General features: G+C 44.4%; 1 protein-coding gene across 4 annotated transcripts in view; it reads right to left on the reverse strand.

Moving 5' to 3' along the window:
* Nucleotides 1–22,301, reverse strand: part of dclk1a (doublecortin-like kinase 1a) — a 448,638-nt gene that overhangs the window by 170,848 nt on the left and 255,489 nt on the right. For all 4 annotated transcript variants that reach the window (XM_070891561.1, XM_070891563.1, XM_070891562.1 and 1 more), the window contains one exon: nt 21,800–21,902. In XM_070891561.1, coding sequence (XP_070747662.1) covers nt 21,800–21,902 — 103 coding nt within the window. The remainder of the gene's footprint in view (nt 1–21,799; nt 21,903–22,301) is intronic.

Consider the following 22,301-nt stretch of genomic DNA (forward strand, 5'->3'; position numbering starts at 1 on the left):
TATGACCCAGGAACTGGCCGACGAATCTAAACTACTGACCACCATCACCACGCACAAGGGACTGTTCGTTTATAACAGGTTTGGCATTCGATCAGCGGCCGCGATTTTTCAAAGAAGCATGGAAAGCCTGCTTAAATCCATTCCTGGAACGATCGGATTCCAGGACGACATCCTCATCATGGGTCGAGACACCGAGGAACACCTCCAAAAACTGGAGGAGGTGCTATGCCGACTGGACCGGGTAGGCCTGCGACTCAAGAAGTCTAAATGTGTGTTCTTAGCTCCTGAGGTTGAGTTTCTGGGCAGGAGGGTTGCTGCAGATGGGATTCGGCCTACCGAATCCAAAACAGAGGCGATTCGACAAGAACGCAGGCCCTGCAACACATCAGAGTTGCGTTCATTCCTGGGACTGTTGAACTATTTCGGGAACTTTCTGCCAAACTTGAGCACGTTGTTGGAGCCGCTACACGTGCTCCTGCGTAAGGGTTGCGATTGGTTTTGGGGGGACTGTCAGGAACGGGCTTTTGATCGGGCGCGAAACCTACTTTGTTCAAACAAGTTGTTGACCCTGTACGACCCCTGTAAAAAATTGGTTCTGACATGTGATGCATCGTCCTATGGGGTTGGGTGCGTGTTGCAGCAGGGCAATGCTGAGGGTCAACTACAACCTGTGGCTTATGCCTCCAGGTCGCTCTCTCAAGCAGAATGGGGATATGGGATGGTCGAGAAGGAAGCGCTTGCATGTGTCTATGGTGTAAAAAAAATTCATCAGTACCTCTTTGGTAGGAAGTTTGAATTAGAGACGGACCACAAGCCATTAACATCCCTGTTATCAGACAGCAAGGCTGTCAATGCCAATGCGTCAGCTCGCATACAGCGATGGGCTCTCACGCTAGCTGCTTATGACTACTCCATCCGGCACCGGCCCGGCACTGAAAATTGCGCTGATGCGCTCAGCAGGCTTCCACTGGCCACCACTGAGGGTGCAGCGGAGCAAAGCGCCGAGATGGTCATGGCTGTCAATGCCTTTGACAGTGCAGGCTCCCCCATCACAGCCCGCCAGATCAAAATCTGGACAAACAGAGATCCCCTCCTATCCCTCATTAAGAAATGAGTCCTGACTGGGGATTGGGCGCCTGCACACGGAGCATGCCGTGAGGAGGTCAGACCGTTCCACAGACAGATGGATGAGCTCTCCATCCAAGCCAACTGCCTACTATAGGGCAGCTGGGTAGTTATGCCCCAGAAGGGCAGGGAGGCATTCATCAGGGAACTCCACAGCGAGCACCCAGGCATTGTGCTGATGAAGGCCATTGCTCGGTCACACGTTTGGTGGCCTGGAATTGATTCAGACCTGGAACACTGTGTTTCGCAGGTGCACGACGTGTGCCCAGCTGGGTAATGCCCCCAGGGAGGCCCCGCTCAGCAGGTGCCCCTGGCCTGCTAGGCCAGGGTCACGCATTCATGTTGACTACGCGGGCCCGTTCATGGGAAAGATGTTCCTTATTGTGGTAGATGTGTACTCGAAATGGATTGAGTGCATCATTCTGAATTTATGCATGTCATCCACCACCATGGAAAGCCTACGTGCGATCTTTGAAACCCATGGCTTGCCGGACATCCTGGTTAGTGATAATGGCCCATGTTTCACAAGCTACGAATTCCGAGAGTTTATGTCGGGCAATGGCATCAACCACGTCAGGACTGCGCCGTTCAAGCCGGCCTCCAATGGCCAGGCGGAATGTGCGGTCCAAATCATTAACAAGGTATGCTCAGGATTCAAGGACCCTCCCTACAATGCTGCCTATCGCGTCTCCTGCTGGCCTATAGATCCCGACCGCACTCGCTCACGGGGGTTCCGCCCGCAGAGCTACTAATGAAACGGACACTCAAAACTCGGTTGTGCCTCATTCACCCAGTCCTGACCGACATAGTCGAGGGCAAGCGCAAGTCACAAAACGAATACCATGGCCGTAATTCGAGGGGGAGAGGTGTAGAAATAAATGATCCTGTATTCGTCCGCAATCACGCCATGGGGCCCAAATGGCTTGAGGGCACTATAATAAGGTCATTGTGGTAAAACTCAACAATGGTCAGATATGCCATAAGCATCTGGACCAAGTAAAAAAAAGGTTCAGCATCGACACGGAGGAACCTGAAGAAGACCATGGGATGGAGCTCACAACACCGCCAGTGAACGAGCAACAAGAGCAATCAGAAGAATGCACAGTCCCTGCGGTCAGCCCGGACAGGCCGGAATCACCACAGGTGACAGACACTCACATCAGTGTCCAACAACCAGAGCCCCAACTGCGGCGCTCCACGAGGGAGTAGCCCACCTGAAAGACTAAACCTATGATCCCAATAAGACTTGGGGGGGTGGGGGGGTAGGAGTAGATGTCATGTATGTAACCACAATGTAACACCACTGTATTACTGTATACACTCAACCTAGATGCACACCTTGACCACAAGTGGTGAACTTGTGGGAGACACTTTTTACCTGATCACACAGGTATAAAAAGGGAGGTCCCACGCAGGGTCATCGTCTTTGGAGTCCTGTGAATAAAGAGTTATTGTCCCCAGAATATGCCTCGTGTGGTTTCATACTGTAGAGTAAGGACTTTACACCCTTACACAGTACCTGTACCATCCAATTTAACATGACTACCCCTCATCCAGAAAAATCCCTTATCCAGAACAGGCCAGGTCCCGAGGTTGCTGGATAAGGGAGGTTCAACCTGTACTGTATTTCATTCTTGAGGACGGTTTTCACTTCAATGGCTCCTTCAAGTTTGTGCAGTACTACAGATTAGCACAATTTTCTGCCGACTCATATCAGATAGTAGCTTTCAGTGTCAAGTCTGTGCAGCTGAAGCAGAAGAACCACAGTCGTGAGCTCAGAAGGACCTAGCGCTGTGAGCCACTGCTGCTGATAACCTCAAATATGAAGGAGACATGGAGGTCAGGCCCGAGTGAGAGACCCTACTGAAAGCTATCTACAGTAATTATTTAGTCAGAACAATAATGTTCCTCCAGGTAAGTACGTCACATTTTTAAAGTTTTATTTTGCATTTTCTTTCTTTTTGCCATTCTAGATTTGCACATTAGTGTTCTTTTCCCTGCCCTATCTAGGAAAGCATAAGCCTTGAAACAGAGATAGCTCATCAGGAGAAACAAGTATGCTACTTCTTAACAGGAATGATATAAAGCCCTTTGTTAAAAAGGGAATGAGAAACGAGGGGAACGAAATCTCCAGCTGCCATGTGTGGGTACTAATGGGTCATTAACCTGAGGCCATCGGGGAACCAAAAGGGATGAACTCTTCTAACACATGTATCACGAAGATTGGTCAACTGAATTGATAAGGTTCCTTTGAAAATCAAGAATGTACAAGATGGTGTTTTGATACTAATAGTGATTTGTTGGCAAATGATTCTTGCGAGTAGGAGTTTTTAGTTTATGGAGAAGGATATCTCTGTAAAAGGCAGAAAATGCATCTACATCAGACAGAGAGAGAGAAGAGGTTACAGAAATTGAACTATATAGCTGTACCAGCCAGATTCAGGCAGATGTGTGTCACTTAGATGTACAAGTTTCCCTGAGATCAAGGGAGTGAGATTTAAGCCAACTAATCCAAATACAGCTAAAAGCGCATAAGGTGAATTTACTCAGGAGCAGATAATCCAAGTGGAATGGATAACATCTCTACAGATGGAGGTTCATCACTCTGACATCTCAGGAGGCCAACACCATCATCCCAGAGGAAGGCGAGGCAACCGGTTCATCTACACCAGCTCACAAGGACAAGGTCATAAGTTCTGGAAATATTGCTAACCACAACAATATAGATTTTAATCTGTCCAATAGACTGACTAATTAATATTATTAATTTCTCAGCCATCTAAAGAGTCTAATCCCAAATTAATTTCACCATGATCTCGACTATAAACTGATCAGCAAGCAGTTAATGCTGAATTGTTGTATCATAACCCAATGGCCTCTGTACCCTCTGTTATTCATTCCATTAGTTAACTCTGTCTACTAATCATTGGCATGTGGCAAACTCAATGTTTAAGTTTAAGTGCTGCTAATTATGATTATAGGTTAATAAACGTTAGTTCATGACTTCATACCTGGCTTCTTCTTTGATGATTTGGGGAAAATAGAGTTAATTCATTCGCTCTGTTATGTGCGCATATTCTAATCACAGGTTAGTAATGTAACTGCTAACATTATCCCAACTGGATGATGAAGACAGTTTTGCATGCTAAATTTAGGCATCATTCACACATAGGCATACATTGGACAGTAAATCCCAGATGGTTCCTTGATGAGGATGTTAAGGATTAGTCTAGTGGGCTTGATAAATATTCTTGTCTGGGTACAAACCCAACACCAAAACTACACAAAATGAAGTTTAATAAGAGCAGAGAGCCAGGGAAGTTGATAGTCAAAGTAGAGCCATGTAGATGTTAAAGGAGAGATACTGGCAACAATTGAACAGGATGGCTTCAGTTTTGGTAACATTGAGTTGAAAGGAATTTCACTTCTTCAGCCATTATCATAGCCAATAGAATGTTGAACTACATAGCCAAAACGATAGAATATTAGTCAGAGAAGATAATGATAAAACTGTATAGTATTCTGGTCAGACTGCACCTTGAATACTACATCCAGTTCTGGTCACCAAGAAACAAAAGAAACAATCAAGCACTAGAGCCAATTCGGAGCAGAGCCAAGTGGCTAATCACTGGTACCAGGGGTCTGAGTTATGAGGAAAGCCTGGTGAGACTTGGACTTTTCATTCTGGAAAGAGACATCCGAGACATTCAAACAGATTTTTGTCTTCACCACCTGGGTGGTAATCAGGTGGAGTGAATCACCCGCTCTTTTTAGAACCCGCCAAATTTTCATTCCACTGGCTTCAATCTAATGAAAAGCAAACAGATTCTGTAAAAGGGTAGGAAATTTGATCTGCCAGATTACAGGCCAGCCAACAAGGACAAAACTTTATCCCTTGATCGTTTAAGATGTTAAGGATGTAGAAAACAGTAACCTGAAATATTACTGTCAATTAAACTGCAGGAATAGAACTAGGAATGATGGGTTCAAAACCAGTAAAAGGAACTGGACTGTTATAAGGACATTTTTCTTCACACAAAGACTAATGTGTAGAATAAACTTCCAGATATGTAAAGGCAAAAGCCCTGGAATTATTTAAGAAATAATCAGACGCCACAATGGTGAGATAAAATAGGATCTCTCTGGATGAATGAATTACGATGGGCGGAATGGCTTTCGTCATCTTCAATGATCTTACGATCTTGACTTGATGTTGGACAGACAATTGAATAATGCAGGAACAAAAAAGTAAGAGTTGCTGTACATGTGGAAGCTGACCCCATTTTTGTGGATGATCATAGGCGGTCCCTCGAACAAGGATGACTTGCTTCCACAAGTTCACAGATGTTTCAATGAAGGACCCGATGTTCTAGTCCTGAACTCCAATTGAGGGTGTGGAAGATGCCTGTACGTGAATGTTTTTAACGTGTGGTGACCGCTGCACATCAGCCACAACACGGGCTTGACAGAGCTAGGCCTTTATCCAGTGGCAAAGGTTAACCAGGACGACTGGAGACCAGCTTTGCTGCACGGACCTAGAGCGCACACATGTCGCAGTGTGGGCTGGCCTGTGCTGCCCCTGGGCCCTGGGCTCTTCTGGGCCCCATACCCTCAATCTCTCGTCGCTCCGCCGCCACAAACATTCACCGCATCTCCGCCACATGATATTGTCAAGGTGTAGCACTGTTTTTCTGGGAACAGGTGCTGTGCTGAAAAGATTGATCAGTACCCAAAATGTTCATGTTTAGTTGAAAAGTTGATGACCAAGAGTGTTAACTACTTCTGAAATCCAATTGGAACCCATACTTCTTGTAAAGATAAATGCTGAGAATGACAGGTGCTACAAGATACATGGAAATTGTGGTCTATAATTAAACTCCCCAAAGTCACAGCTCTGCTTGTTGAATGTTCTTTGTTCAATGCACACAGTTTGGGATCTGATTCGTCTTCCACAACTCAGACTTTTGCTGTAGAAAAAAAAAAATCAAATAACACTGTTGACCCAAAATTGAACAAACTAACTGACCTCCAAACGCCAACAACTGGATCTTTGCAAGCTTTTGTGTCTTTACCCTTCAAAATTATTAAGTTGTTCGGGATTTCTACCACTGATGATTAGTTTGTGCACACAGAACTCGTTTCCTTTCTCCTGTCATCAAGAACGTTAGAAACCAATGAGGCATCAATCAGCCAAATCCCACATCATTGCCATTTGTAGCACTAGGATCTTTTAAAACAGAATGAAGTATTTTCCTTCAGGGTAGAAACTTGAGCATCGCCAAGGGTATGTTAAAATAGATGGGATACATTCAAGTAAATCGAAATCCACTGATTAGATGGTTGCCTTGGCTACAGTGAGTGTGACATTGCTGTTTGTTAGTAAAAGTAAAGTCACTCTGTGCTCTCATTTACTTTAGTTCGGTTGTGAACAAAATGGTCGACAGCGATGTCCTGGGGCTGAGATGATTGACCTCCAACAACCAAGTCTTCCTTTTTGCTCGGTATGACTCCAGCCAGTGGAACGTTTCCCCCCCCCAATTCCCATTGACTTTAATTTTACTAGGGCTCCTTGATGCTACACTCGATCAAAGACTGCCTTGTTGTCAAGGGCAATCACTCTCACCTCACCTTTGGAATTCAGCACTTTTATTAATGTTTGGACCAAGGCTGTAATAAGGTCTGGAGCTGAGTGGTCCTGTTGGAACCCAAGCTAAACATCAGTGAGCAGGTTATTGGGGACTAAGTGTCGCTTGATAACACTGTCGAAGACAGCTTCCATCACTTTGTTGATGTTTGAGAGTAGACTGATGGGTGGTAATTGGCCGGATTGGATTTGTCCTACGTTTTGTGGACAGGACATACCTGGTCAGTTTTCTACATCGTCAGGTAGATGCCAGTGTAGTAGCTGTACTGGAACAGCTTGGTTAGAGGCGTGGCTAGCTCAGGAGCACAAGTCTTCTGCACGACAGCCAGGATGTTGTCGGGGCCCACAGCCTTTGCTGTATCCAGTGCGCTCAGCCATTTCTTTATGTGACGTGGAGTGAATCGAATTGGCTGAAGACTGGCTTCTGTGATGGTGGGGACCTCAGGAGGAGGCTGAGGTGGATTATCCACTTGGCACTTCTGGCTGAAGATGGTTGGAAACGCTTCAGCCTTGTCTTTTGCACTCGCCTGCTGGACTCCGCCATCATTGATGATGGGGATATTCATGGAGCCTCTTCCTCCCCTTAGTTGTTTAATTGTCCAGCACCATTCACGACTGGATGAGGCAGGACTGCAGAGCTTTGATCTGATCTGTTGATTGTGGGATCGCTTAGTTCTATCTATAGCATGCTGCTTCCTCTGTTTAGCATGCATGTCGTCCTGTGTGTCCGCTTCCCCAGATTGGCACCTCATTTTTAGTTAAGCCTGGTGCTGCTCCTGGCATGCTCTTCTGCACCCCTCATTGAACCAGGGTTGGTCCCCTGGCTTAAGGGATGCACCGGAATATGAGGCTACAAGATTGTGGTGGACTACAATGATGCGGCTTCTAATGGCACACAGCACCTCATGGAAGCCCATGAGTTTCTAGATCTATTCTTAATCTATCCAACTTAGCACAGTGTCCTCAATATGTCGACGGGATTTCGTCTCCACAAGAGCTGTGCGGTGGTCACTGCTATCATGGACAGATTTGTGGCAGGTAGATTGGTGAGCACGAGGTCAAGTAAATTTTTCCCTTGTGTTGGTTTTCTCACCACCTGCTGCAGTCCTAGTTTGGCAGCTATATCCCTTCAGGACTCGGCGAGCTCAGTCAGTAGTCAGGTATTACCAAGCCACTCTTGGTGTTAGACATTGAAGTCCCCCATCCAGAGTACATTCTGAGTCCTTGCCTCTTCCAAGTGAAAAGGGGGTGATATGGCATTGTTAGTAAAGGATGAAATCAGAGCAATAGTGAGAAAGGATATTGGCAAAGAAAATCAGGATGTAGAATCAGTCTGGGTGGAGCTAAGGAGCACCAAGGGGCAGAAAACATTGGTGGGAGTTATCGATAGGCTTCCAAACAGTAGTGGTAATGTAGGGGATGGCATCAAACAGGAAATTAGAGATGCCGGTAACAAGGGTACTACAGTAATCGTAGGTGACTTTAATCTACATATCGACTGGCCAAACCAAATTAGTAATAATACTGTGGAAGATGAATTCCTGGAAAGTGTACCTGATGGTTTTTTAGACCAGTACATTGAGGAGCCTACTAGGGAACAGGCTATCCTAGATTGGGTATTGTGCAATGAGAAGGGGTTAATTAACAGTCTTGTTGTGCGGGGTCCTTTAGGGAAGAGTGACTGAATTCTTTATTAAGATGGAAACTGAAGTAGTCCAATCCGAAACTAGGGTCCTAAATCTAAACAAAGGAAACTACAAAAGTATGAGAAATGAATTGGCTATGATAGATTGGGAAGATTCATTTAAAAGTGGACAGGCAATGGCTAACATTTAAGGAACGAATACACGAATTGCAACAGTTATACATTCCTTTCTGGTGCAAAAACACAAAAGGAAAAGTGGCCCAAACATGGCTAACAAAAGAAATTAAGGATAGTATTAGATCCAAAGAGGAGTCATACAATATTGTCAGAAAAAGTAGCAAGCCTGAGGGTTGGGAGCAGTTTAGAATTCAGCAAAAAAGGACCAAGAGATTGATTGAGAGGGGAAAAATAGGAGTACGAGAGTAAACTTGCAAGGAACATAAAAACCGACTGCAAAAGTTTTTACAAGTACGTAAAAAGAAAAAGATTAAAGACCACAAATGTAGGTCCTTTACAGTCAGAAACGGGAGAATTTATAATGGGGAACAAGGAAATGGCAGAACAATTAAATAAATACTTTGGTTCTGTCTTCACGGAAGAGGACACAAATAACGTTCCAGAAATGCTAGGGAACCAAGGGTCTAGTGAAGAAGGGGAATTAAAGGAAATGATTATTAGTAAGAAAATAGTGCTGGAGAAACTAATGGGACTGAAAGCCGATAAATCCCCAGGGCCAGATGATCTGCATCCCAGAGTATTAAAAGAGGTAGCCATGGAAATAGTGGATGCATTGGTTGTCATCTTCCAAAATTCTATAGATTATGGAACAGTTCCTGCAGATTGGAGGGTGGCAAATGTAACTCCACTATTTAAAAAAGGAGGGAGAGAGAAAACAGGGAACTACAGACCGGTTAGCCGAGCATCAGTAGTAGAGAAAATGCTAGAGTCTATTATAAAGGATGTGATAGTGGCATACTTACATAATATCAATGGGATTAGACAAAGTCAAAATGAAAGAAAAATCGTGTTTCACAAACCTACTGGAGTTTTTTGAGGATGTAACTGATAGAATAGAATAGATAAGGGAGAACCAATGGATGTAGTGTATTTGGATTTTCAGAAGACCTTTGATAAAGTCCAACATAAGAGGTTAGTGTGCAAAAATAAAGCACATAGGATTGGGGTTAATATACTGGCATGGATTGAAAATTGGTTAACTGACAGGAAACAGAGAGTAGGAATAAACGGGGTTTTTTTCAGGATGGCGGGCAGTGACTAGTGGGGTACCACAGGGATCAGTGCTTGGGCCCCAGTTATTCACAATATATATATATAATATATAAATGATTTGGATGAGGAAACCAAATGTAATATTTCCAAATGTGATGATGACTCAAAACTAGGTGGGTTTGAGAGCTGTGAGGAGGATGCAAAGACGCTGCAAGGCGATTTAGATAGGTTGAGCGAGTGGGCAAACACATAGCAGATGCAGTATAACATGAATAAATGTGAAGTTACCCACTTTGGTAGGAAAAACATAAAGACAAAGTATTATTTAAATGGTGATAACTTGGGAAATGTTGATGTACAAAGGGACCTGGGTGTCCTTGAACACCAGTCATTGAAAGCAAACATGCAGGTGCAGCAAGCAGCTAGGAAGGCAAATGATATGTTGGCCTTCATTGCAAGAGGATTTGAGTACAGGAGCAAGGATGTCTCACTGCAGTTATACAGGGCCTTGGTGACACCACACCTGGAGTATTGCGTGCAGTTTTGATCTCCTTACCTAAGAAAGGATATACTTGCCATAGAGGGAGTTCAGCGAAGATTCATCAGACTGATTCCTGGGATGGCAGGACTGTCGTATGAGGAGAGATTGGGTCGACTAGGCCTGTATTCACTAGAGTTGATAAGAATGAGAGGGGATCTCACTGAAAAGTATAAAATTCTGACGAGATTGGACATACTGGATGCAGGGAGGATGTTTTCCCTGGCTGGGAAGTCTCGAACAAGGGTGATAGAGTATTCCAACAGGCTCATTTAGACTTTCTGTGAAAATTCACAGACCCCCAAGTCAAAGCTACTACGTGCTGCTCAGCATGTTGCATTAACTCATCAATCAACTTGACATTTTCGGACCTTGGGTAGCGAGCCAATAAAACGTTAAAAGACTTCCAATGAGCCAATAAGGTCAAAGAAGGCGAGTTATTTTCTGTAAATTGATCCAGGTTTAAAGTACGGCCATTTTGACCATGTGTCTCAGTAAGACAAAGAAACTGGCAATCAGCCAGCAGTTTGTTGCTCTCTGCCAGTATTAAAAAGTTAAAACTACCATCGGAGTTCGTATTTCATTGGAAATTAAGAGATCTAACAAAGGGGTCACAGTCTCAGGATATGGGGTAAGAAATTTAGGACTGAGCTGAGGAGAAATGTCTTCACTCAGAGGGTGGTGAAGCTGTGGAATTCTCTACCACAGAAGGCTGTGGAAACCAAGTCACTGAATATATTTAAGAAGGAGATAGATTTCTAGACACAAAAGGCATCAAGGAGTATGGGGAGAAAGCGGGAATATGGTGTTGAGATACAGGATCAACCATGATCATATTGAATGGCGGTGCAGGCTCGAAGGGCCAAATGACCTACTACTGCTCCTATTTTCTATGTTTCTATGTTCAACATGGAAGAGTTCTGATTCATCAGCTGAGAGAGAGCGGTAGGTGGTAATCAGCAGGAGATTTCCTTGCCCATGCTTGACCTGAAGCCATGAGACTTCATGGGGTCCAGAGTCAATGTTGAGGACTGTATACAACTGTGCCACCACCTCGTCATACAGGACATACCCAGGGATGGTGATGGAGGAGTCTGGGATACTGGCTGAAAGGTATGATTCTGTGAACATGACTATGTCAGACTATTGCTTGACTAGTCTGTGTGATAGCTCTCCCAATTTTGGCACAAGTCCCCAGATGTTAGTGAGGCGGACTTTGCAGAGTTGATGTTGCGTATGCAATAACTCAATAGGCTTAGTACCGTGAACTTAATCAGGTGCGACCTGACTACTTTATTAGCTTTCAAAATGAGGATTAAACATGAAGGCTCTCTTTATATACAAGGGCTGCACATGTGTGTCTGTGGCACAATGACCTCCGACGGTCACTCCCCCTGGTGGCAGATAAACCCAGGCATACATCATACATACATTACATCATTCCCTCCCCCCTCCCCCCCCACTAGATCTTGGTATCAGTCCTATTTACAAATTGATTCGATCCAAGGCTTTCCGCTCCCTAGTTGATCGTCTCAGTTCAATTCCAGATCTGGGTGAGCTCTCCGAGTCATTCATGACTTGAGGCTGGGTAGCCGATTGAATGGAAGTGGCAGTGTCCATGTCGGGGATTAAAGGTCCAGATTCATTGACAACAGCAGGGTCTTCTGATGGCTGAATATGAATCTGTTGGTCATCGATGGTGTCGTCTTCAAGCTGTTCCAGTTTGTCTGTGTGCCGCAATTTTGCCTGATCAATGTGCCTCCTGCATGTTTGCCTATTAGTGAGCCTGACAATAAGCACCCTGTTACCTTCCTTGGCCATAACAGTGCCAGTGACCCACATGGGGCCTTGACCATAATTTAGCACATACACAGGATCATTAATAGAGATGTCGCATCACACAGCAGTGTGATCATGATATCACTGCTGATGTTGATGTCTGTTTTCGACGTGATCATTAAGATCAGGGTGGACAGGCGAGAGCCTGATCTTGAGACCTCTCTTCATCAACAGTTCAGCAGGAGGGACCGCGGTATGCGTGTGGGGTCTCGTCCTGCGACTAAGCAGTATGCGTGACAAGCGAATTTGCAAAGAACAGTGAGTTACACGTTTCAGGCTCTGCTTGATGGTTTGGACGGCCTGCTCCGTTTGACCATTGGACGCAGGTTTGAATGGTGCTGACCTTACGTGCTTGATACCATTGAGTCTCATAAACTCTTGAAACTCCAAACTCTTGAAGTATGATCCGTTGTCGCTCACAATGATGTCGGGCAGACCATGAGTGGCAAAGATGGCACGAAGGCTCTCAATGGTGGCTGTGGATGTGCTGGATGACATGATTACACATTCTATCCATTTATAAGCATCCACCATCACAAAAAAAAATTTGCCCAGGAAAGGACTCGCATAGTCGATGTGGATCCTCGACCATGGTTTGGATGGCCACGACCACAGACTTAGCGGAGATTCCACTGGTGTATTGCTTAACTGCATGTAAGTGTTGCACTGATGCACACATTACTCCAAATCAGAATCAATGCCAGGCCACCAAACGTGAGACCTGGCAATGGCCTTCATCATCACAATACCGGGATGCGTACTGTGTAAATCCCATACAAATCTCTCCCTGCCTTTCTTGGGCATAACAACACGATTACCCCATAGCAAACAATCAGATTGAATGGATAATTCGTCTTTGCAACGGTTGTAAGGTTTGGTCTCATCACACACTACCCTGGGAATGGCCAACCAATCCCCACTAAGGACACAACGTTTTATAACCGATAAGATCATAGAAATATAGAAAATAGGTGCAGGAGTAGGCCATTCGGCCCTTCGAGCCTGCACCACCATTCAATATGATTATGGCTGATTATGCAACTTTAGTACCCCATTCCTGTTTTCTCTCCATACCCCTTGATCCCTTTAGCAGCAAGGGTCACATCTAACTCCCTTTTGAATATATCTAACGAACTGGCCTCAACAACTTTCTGTGGTATGAGGTTGGAGCTTTTATAGTACATTTCTAGCTGTCAACTAATCAGCTGATTCAATGGCCATTTAACTCCTGCCTCAGGTTAACAGACGTGGTCCCCGAGCAGCGTGGATCCTGTGGGCGAGCAGTTAAAGTTAAAAGGTTAGGGCAGAAAACGCTAGTGGGAGTTGTGTACAGACCACCAAACAGTAGTAGTGAGGTTGGGGACAGCATCAAACAAGAATTAAGGGATGTGTGCAATAAAGGTATAGCAGTTATCATGGGCGACTTTAATCTACATATTGATTGGGCTAACCAAACTGGTAGTAATGCGGTGGAAGAGGATTTCCTGGAGTGTATTAGGGATAGTTTTCTCGACCAATACGTCAAGGAACCAACTAGAGAGCTGGCCATCCTAGACTGGGTGATGTGTAATGAGAAGGGATTAATTAGCAATCTTGCTGTGCGAGGCCCCTTGGGGAAGAGTGACCATAATACGTTAGAATTCTTTATTAAGATGGAGAGTGACAGTTAATTCAGAAACTAGGGTCCTGAACTTAAGGAAAAGTAACTTCGACGGTATGAAGTGTGAATTGGCGAGAATAGACTGGCAAAAGATACTTAAAGGGTTGACGGTGGATAAGCAATTGTAAATATTTAAAGATCACATGGATGAACTTCAGCAATTATACATCCCTGTCTGGAGTAAAAATAAAACGGGGAAGGTGGCTCAACCGTGGCTAACAAGGGAAATTAAGGATAGTGTTAAAACTAAAGAGGAGGCATATAAATTGGCTAGAAAAAGTAACAAACCTGAGGACTGGGAAAAATTTAGAATTCAACAGAGGAGGACTAAGGGTTTAATTCAGAGGGGGAAAATAGAGTACGAGAGGAAGCTTGCAGGGAACATAAAACCTGACTGTAAAAGCTTCTATAAATATGTGAAGAGAAAAAGATTAGTGAAGACAAATGTAGGTCCCTTGCAGTCGGATTCAGGTGAATTTATAATTGGGAACAAATAAATGGCAGACCAATTGAACAAATACTTCGGTTCTGTCTTCACGAAGAAAGACACGAATAACCTTCCGAATGTACTAGGGGACAGTGGGTCTAGTGAGAAAGAGGAACTGAAGGTTATCCTTATTAGGCGGGAAATTGTGTTAGGGAAATTGATGGGATTAAAGGCTGATAAATCCCTGGGGCCTGATAGTCTGCATCCCAGAATACTTAAGGAAGGGGCCCTAGAAATAGTGGATGCATTGGTGATCATTTTCCAACAGTCTATCGATTCTGGATCAGTTCCTGTGGACTGGAGGGTAGCTAATGTAACACCACTTTTTAAAAAAGGAGGGAAGAGAGAAAACGGGTAATTATAGACCAGTTAGCCTGACATCAGTAGCGGGGGAAATGTTGGAATCAATCATTAAGGATGAAATAGCAGTGCATTTGGAAAGCAGTGACAGGATCGGTCCAAATCAGCATGGATTTATTAAAGGGAAATCATGCTTGACGAATCTTCTGGAATTTTTTGAGGATGTAACTAGCAGAGTGGACAAGGGAGAACCAGTGGATGTGGTGTATTTGGACTTTCAAAAGGCTTTTGACAAGGTCCCGCATAAGAGATTGGTGTGCAAAGTCAAAGCGCATAGTATTGGGGGTAATGTACTGACGTGGATAGAGAACTGGTTGGCAGACAGGAAGCAGAGAGTCGGGATAAACGGGTCCTTTTCAGAATGGCAGGCAGTGACTAGTGGAGTGCTGCAGGGCTCAGTACTGGGACCCCAGCTCTTTACAATATACATTAACAATTTGGATGAAGGAATTGAGTGTAATATCTCCAAGTTTGCAGATGACACTAAACTGGGTGGCAATGTGAGCTGTGAGGGGGACGCTAAGAGGCTGCAGGGTAACTTGGACAAGTTAGGTGAGTGGGCAAATGCATGGCAGATGCAGTATAATGTGTATAAATGTGAGGTTATCCATTTTGGGGGCAAAAACACAAAGGCAGAATATTATCTGAATGGCGACAGATTAGGAAACGGGGAGGTGCAACGAGACCTGGGTGTCATGGTTCATCAGTCATTGAAGGTTGGCATGCAGGTACAACAGGCGGTGAAGGTGGCAAATGGTATGTTGGCCTTCATAGCTAGAGGATTTGAGTATAGGAGCAGGGAGGTCTTACTGCAGTTGTACAGGGCCTTAGTGAGACCTCACCTGGAATATTGTGTTCAGTTTTGGTCTCTTAATCTGAGGAAGGACATTCTTGCTATTGAGGGAGTGCAGCGAAGGTTCACCAGATTAATTCCAGGGATTGCTGGACTGTCATATGAGGAGAGACTGGATCAACTGGGCCTTTATTCACTGGAGTTTAGAAGGATGAGAGGGGATCTCATAGAAATGTAAAAGATTCTGATGGGACTGGACAGGTTAGATGCAGGAAGAATGTTCCCGATGTTGGGAAGTCCAGAACCAGGGGACATAGTCTTAGGGTAAGGGGTAGGCCATTTAGGACTGAGATGAGGAGAAACTTCTTCACTCAGAGAGTTGTTAACCTGTGGAATTCTCTACCACAGAGAGTTGTTGATGCCAGTTCATTGGATATATTCAAGAGGGAGTTAGATATGGCCCTTACGGCTAAGGGGATCAAAGGGTCTGGAGAGAAAGCAGGAAAGGTGTACTGAGGGAATGATCAGCCATGATCGTATTGAATGGCGGTGCAGGCTGGAAGGGCTGAATGGCCTACTCCTGCACCTATTTTCTATGTTTCTATGTAAGGTTAAAACCATTATTAAGGGTCTGTCAACAAGCCAATAATTGCTTTAATTGGGTCGTCCTGCTTCTGCGGGTTGGGTCCAATCCAAGATCACAGACATGCCATTGGGAAAGGCGTACTGTGGTGGGATGACAGCTGGTTGCTGACCCGCTGTCAAAAAAAATCTAGTTTCCCACCTGACCCACCACCGATCCTGCCCAGTGACCAACAGGAAAATTCCGGCTTTAGCAAGAGGATGCTTTAACCTAACCTAATCTCCTTAAGTTTACAGAAAGTGCTCTTGGTTTCAGCTCTAAATGTTTAGAGTAGATTTTTTCCATCAGGCTGGCCAGTGGAGCAGGTGGTCTGGCTGGCTGATCCCTCATGTGACAGGCCTGGTTAATTCTGAGGGCTAAATGGGCATCCCAATGCAGCTTACCGGCTTTGAGCCAGTGCAGTATCAGGCAGCCGGGAGGATGACTCAGCCGGGAAAAAGGTCGGTCTGGGTAAAGGGCCTGCAATCACAGGGTGGGGTTGCCCAGCCCACATTATAGATGTAGCTATTTGCACTAGAAAAATGCTCATAGGCTCTCCATGAGAACATGACCTGATTGCTGATTGGTCCCCTTGGTGGATAAGCCATACCCAGAGGTTTCTCTGGAATGTGTAACTAGAAATCCCCCAACCCAAGTTCTGAGTGACTATGCAAAGTGTAATTCAAGTCATTCTGACTTCAGACCCCAGACAGGATAGAGCAAAGTTCCTTCCCCCCGCCTCAGTTCATGCCTCCACCCCAGCCAAAGTTCATGCCTCCCCCAACCAAAGTTCATGCCCCCCCCCCCCCAGCCTCAGTTCATGCCCCCACCAGCCTAAGTTCATGCACCCCCCCAGCCTCAGTTCATGCACCTCCCCCAGCCTCAGTTCATGCCCCCCCCGCAGCCTCAGCTCATGCCTCCCCCAACCAAAGTTCATGCCCCTACCAGCCTCAGTTCATTCCCCCACCAGCCTCAATTCATGCACCCCCACCAGCCTCAGTTCATGCACCCCCCCCAGCCTCAGTTCATGCACCCCCACCAGCCTCAGTTCATGCAACCCCACCAGCCTCAGTTCATGCCCCCACCAGCCTCAGTTCATGCGCCCCCCCCAGCCTCAGTTCATGCACCCACCCCCAGCCTCAGTTCATGCCCCCCCCCCGCAGCCTCAGCTCATGCCTCCCCCAGCCAAAGTTCCTTACCACCCCCCAGCCAAAGTTTATTGCTTTTTGAAAGCAAACCCAAAAGACCTAGTAGCTGCCAATTGTCACTGACCCAAATGACATGGAAATAATGTTAAAAATGTAATGAAATTTATTGACACAGCACTGATAAGACAATCAAGTGACATTGTACAAGTTACGTGGACAAAACTTTCAAAACATGATTAACACGGAGGGGTCAGGTCAGAAGGGTTGGGTCAACGCGATCCGAGGGGTCGGGTCAACGCGGTCCGAGGGGTCAGAAGATCAGCAGCACAGCAGCACAACTCCCAGCTCAGTCAAAACAACATGGTCTTTGCAGGGCCCCATTTCCGGTTCCAGTGCCGGGTTCGCGGAGTCTACGCATGCGCGATATGCAGGAGGCGGAGTCCAGCGCACGCATGTGCAAGTACCTAGTGCAAATAGTCACTTCGCCACATTATTCGTACAAAGACTGAGAAGCAGTCCTGTTCCTCCCTAATTAATAAAAATAATTATAAGACTTACCTTTTTTGGCCTCTTCTGCTCTACCACCAGGATTTATTGAGCGGAGTGTCCACAGCGTGCGGTCTACCAGTAGGCCATTAAATGGCATTAGGTCCCATGTACGTCATCGGACCCCAATTTGCATGAATTCACAAGACTCCTGGGCGCATTGGCCGCCCATGTAAACACCGGTCGGGAAATTAACGGTGAACAGGAAGCAAGGCGATAAGTCCACTCCCACAATTTTAACTCCACTACTGCACAGCTTCCAACGGGCGCGGAAGTTAAAATCAGCCCTTCGGTAAAGGTTATCAGTCATGGCCTTCAATGCTTTTACAGACCAGCAGCTTCTATGGTAGTCGTTTTTAAAACTTTTCTGGCATAGATTCCTTCCCCAGGCACACTCTCAGTGGCCCCCATCAAATATTGGCATATTCCCAGTGATCCCTTGAAAATATTGGCTTACTCTTGTTCTAACTTCCGAAAGACAGAGTCAACCACCCAAAAGAACAGTGCCATCATCACAGAACTCATTCTTTAATAGTATAAGATAAATAACATGCTAGTAAATGCAAAATATAGAATACAGAATTCCTAAAGCACTAAACTCGTAGCACATTACATGCCCAGCCCTAGTTGAATAGGATTCTGATTACTTCAAATACCTATGGACACCAGTTTGAAAGACTATTTTTTGCAATATACTTCAACTTCTCTGAACTGCTGAATTTGGTAAATTGTGCTCAACTATTTTCTGATTTCTGTTTTCTGATGTCAATTACCTCAATTCGATGCCTTATTTTTAGAGCAGTTCAGATGCAAACTTTAGAAGTTGCAAAAAAAGGTCAGACATTGAGCTTGCTCCATCAATTGGATTTATGCTGTAGATAAACTCTATTAGTTCCTATCTTATAAATCACTATTCGTTAAATCTCAACTCCAGCTCACTCCATCTGGCGAATTTTAATTATATCCTTTACACTTTCCCACCATATAAATCAGCTAACTTTGCTACTGAAAAACAAAACTGGCTCAACATTCATTCCATTTTATTCTGTGAACCAAGTGAGAAATTCTTAAATCTTATGTTGCAGAAACCAGATCACCAAGCTTTTACTTTATTTACTCTACTCATTATTTTCTGAAACATAAAACGTATGTGCTATCATCCTTTACTTCCTAAAAATGAAGATGATGGATAAATTGTGCAAAATATTAAAAATTAAAGCTAAAGTTTCCTCACTTAAGAAATCAGGAGCTATTTTTGGGCTGATGAGCTGGACAGCTTACTGATGATATCAAATAGTTGTGTTTTCCAGGTCAGCTATTTTTCAAAATCAGACATCAAGCACGAATCATCACATGCAAATTTTCTGCTGATGGTATTCAGGCCTTTCATGTCGGAAAGGTGGAATACCTCTGAGAGAAAGGGAATGAAAGAAAGTCTGCCGAACCGCTGAAATATAGGCAGGATTTTAAAAGACTCTCCAGTTGCTGTGATTTGATCTACTTGGCGTCCTGTCACATTGAAGATGAGACTCCAGCCATATATTGTAAGATATGTTTTAAAATACTGAAATTTACATTTTTGAAGGCTGGTTTGAATTCATTACCATTGTTCCAATTCTAATATCAGAAAATTTGGAGCAAGCAGCAACTGCTGCTGACCTGCATTTGTGGGTTATCAAATTAAGACCAGATGTCATCATTTGATATGGAGCAGTAAGACTAGTACTGACCCAAAATAAGCCCCAATAGGTTAAAAACACATCAGATGCAATACAAACAGCTGTAGGTGGAAGGGGATGAGGCACTGCCCCCATAGTTAGGCAAACTAGAAACAAATGTTGAAAACTGCTAATGTATATAGATGCTAAAAGGTACGTGGTTTTCTTTTCCTTTCGTTAATTCTGCTGCCTGCCGATGATGGCAAAAGATTTTAGCAGGAGGTAATGTAACACCTTGTCATTGCATGCATGCTGCATCAGCATCATTTGCCTTGTAAAGGTCAGACAGAGGTTATACCCCTTGCAAGGCAAAGAGGAAACTCCTGGAAAAATTTGGAAACCCACCAAAAACAGGTCTTCACCGTTTTGGTGGGGATCCCGCCAGTCTTCCGCCAGAGCTACGGTGGGAGATCAGAGGAACTCCTGTAGAATTTTGGCTCGAGGGATGTATGAGGGTATCCCTGATAGCTCAGGAATTGATACCGAGATACAGACCAGGAAAGTCCTCGGTTGAGCACTAGTACTTTCTGAGATAGCTGAGCTAAGCCAAGTTAGTATTGCGGGCTCTACTCTTCACCTTGGCATTCCCAGGTTAGGAAAAGAATCAATAAAACTTCCCTGCCTCTAATTGCTAGCCAGAAACCCCTGCTGTAAGGTGGAAATCGGGTGAGGGCAGGGCAAGGCTTGGTTTCAAAACATAATATCACCTTATTATCTACACTTACACATAAAGGAGGAGAAATTCGGTTGCGCCTCTGCTGTGGCATTAATCTACACGGAGCAGTACTTTTAGCACCTTGAAAGTTTGTGCAACCCACCCAGAAATTCATCAGAATCGGTCGAAGAGCTGACAGGAGCGATAAATCAACTGCTGCACATCAGAGCTGGGGGGGGGGGGGGCGATAACAAAAATTTGGTCGGTACATTTTGCAGACCTATTGCGCATGCGCGGAACTCCACATCAGATCCCGGGAAAAGCCAAGTCTTAAAGGCGCAACATAGTAATGCCCCCATTAAAGTTTTCAAAATCACTTGATTTCAACCTATTCTGTTATGTATGTCTGCCGCTGCAAACACGGAAGCTCATGCACTGTGCTCTGTGTAAACGTTGCACTGACTGTGACCTCCGAGGGAAGCGCTCCCTCATCCCTTTAAGTAGCCACCAGTTAACGACTCCAAGCCTATACCGACTTTTTTTTTCCAGACGTTGTTATTGGCAGGCGCTCAATGAGGCGCACACACCGAATTTACCGACTGGGGCCCAAGTGTGCACATTGCACCAAGAATACGCCATGATCAGAGTGATCGTCAGCAACCAGGCGCTAATGGTTTGCACCCCTGGTGAGCCTCTAATGAATTTTCCGTCGGGGCGCTAAAAGCTGCGCGCCCGGTCACTAAGCTCTAATGCTCGCATTAACACCCCCTCTGACCGCTAACTGAGGCTATAGACAACCGAAAGCCCAGACCAAAGAATAGTCACTTGGGCAAGGTGATTATATGAAAGGGACATCAGTTCCTGTAAAATTCTGTGCCAGAATGAGTAAATACCTTTGGGTGGGGGCAAATTGAGAAAAACAAATCAAGTGTAGCAGCATGATTTATGTTTCATGGCAAATTTATTGTGTATCAAGACATGAAAAATATTTCAAATAATGGGGATTTAAAAAATATTGCTGAAAACATCATGAACAGACTTAGTAGGCACATAGTTATTTAAAGGAACAATAAGTACAGCTTATGAGTTAGGACTTGAAAATGAAGTCACACTTTTCAGTTAGCTGAATGAATTGTGACTGTATCTTGTGCAAAGAAATAATTGTGCCATTGAACAACAGCTATATGTGTCATTAATAAATACCATTAAACAAATACAATTTTCCTTTCCTCCATTTTTTTTTTACACACAGCTCATTTTTTTTTCTCTTTCACATGGCAGCTGGCAATGATTCTGCCATTCACACCCCTCTAGACTCATCTTTTGTTTCTTAACTTGTGCCATTACCATCTAATTTTTACCCAGCATTCCTTTTGTCTCTTAAATCTCTTCTACCTTTCACCCTAGCACAGACCTTCCCTTTTGTTCTTTCCTCCCCTCCCCCTTTCACTACCCCTGCATTTCCTTATGAATCTATTACATCTCGAACTTTTCCAGTTCTGACAAAGGGTCACAGACCTGAAACGTTAACTCTGTTTCTCGCCACAGATGCTGCTGGACATGCTAAGATTTCCAGGATTTTCTGTTTTTATGAAACAAATAACTCTGGTTCTTTCTGTCTACCTTCTCCCTTCTGCATTCCTTTGGATGAGTAATGTTTTTTGGAGATACAGTTATTATGCACAGCTACTGCCACAATCTTGGACTTGTGCTCTGTTTTTCTGACAATATAACCTAGCATTTTGTTTATTTTATTAAAGCTTCAGTATATATGCCAAAAGAAACTTACCATTTTCATCCAGTGAGAAGTCATCCTGTGCATAGCGGAACTTCTCAGGACCACAGGCAACAAAAATGTCATCATCACCAAAAAAATCCTGAAGGCACATCACCTGTAGAGTAAAGAAGAATAAATAAGTCAGGTAGATTCTATCATAACCGTACAGACAACAGACATGTATATAGAAACCTCTCGAGTTTCCTTCCCATTGATTTCAATGTAAAGGAAAATCAGGCTGTTGCTATAATGGGCGGCCAATCCACACCAGTTGTTTTATGCTTGGGTAGCAAGTTGAATATCTACCCCATTGCGGTTTCTAGATTTTATTTCATTTTCTGTGCATTTGAATTTTTGGGTTGCTAACTCTTATCTTTCACCATCACAGCTACAAAACTTCACTAAAAACAGAATGTTAGATTTCTCTACTGCACCATACACAATGCAAATCCCTAAACAAGAGACACAGATTCCACTCAGCATAAGTGTGCAATCTGTAAGAGTCCCCAGCCTA

This window comes from Pristiophorus japonicus, chromosome 10 (assembly GCF_044704955.1).
Source record: "Pristiophorus japonicus isolate sPriJap1 chromosome 10, sPriJap1.hap1, whole genome shotgun sequence".
Classification (NCBI taxonomy): domain Eukaryota; kingdom Metazoa; phylum Chordata; class Chondrichthyes; family Pristiophoridae; genus Pristiophorus; species Pristiophorus japonicus.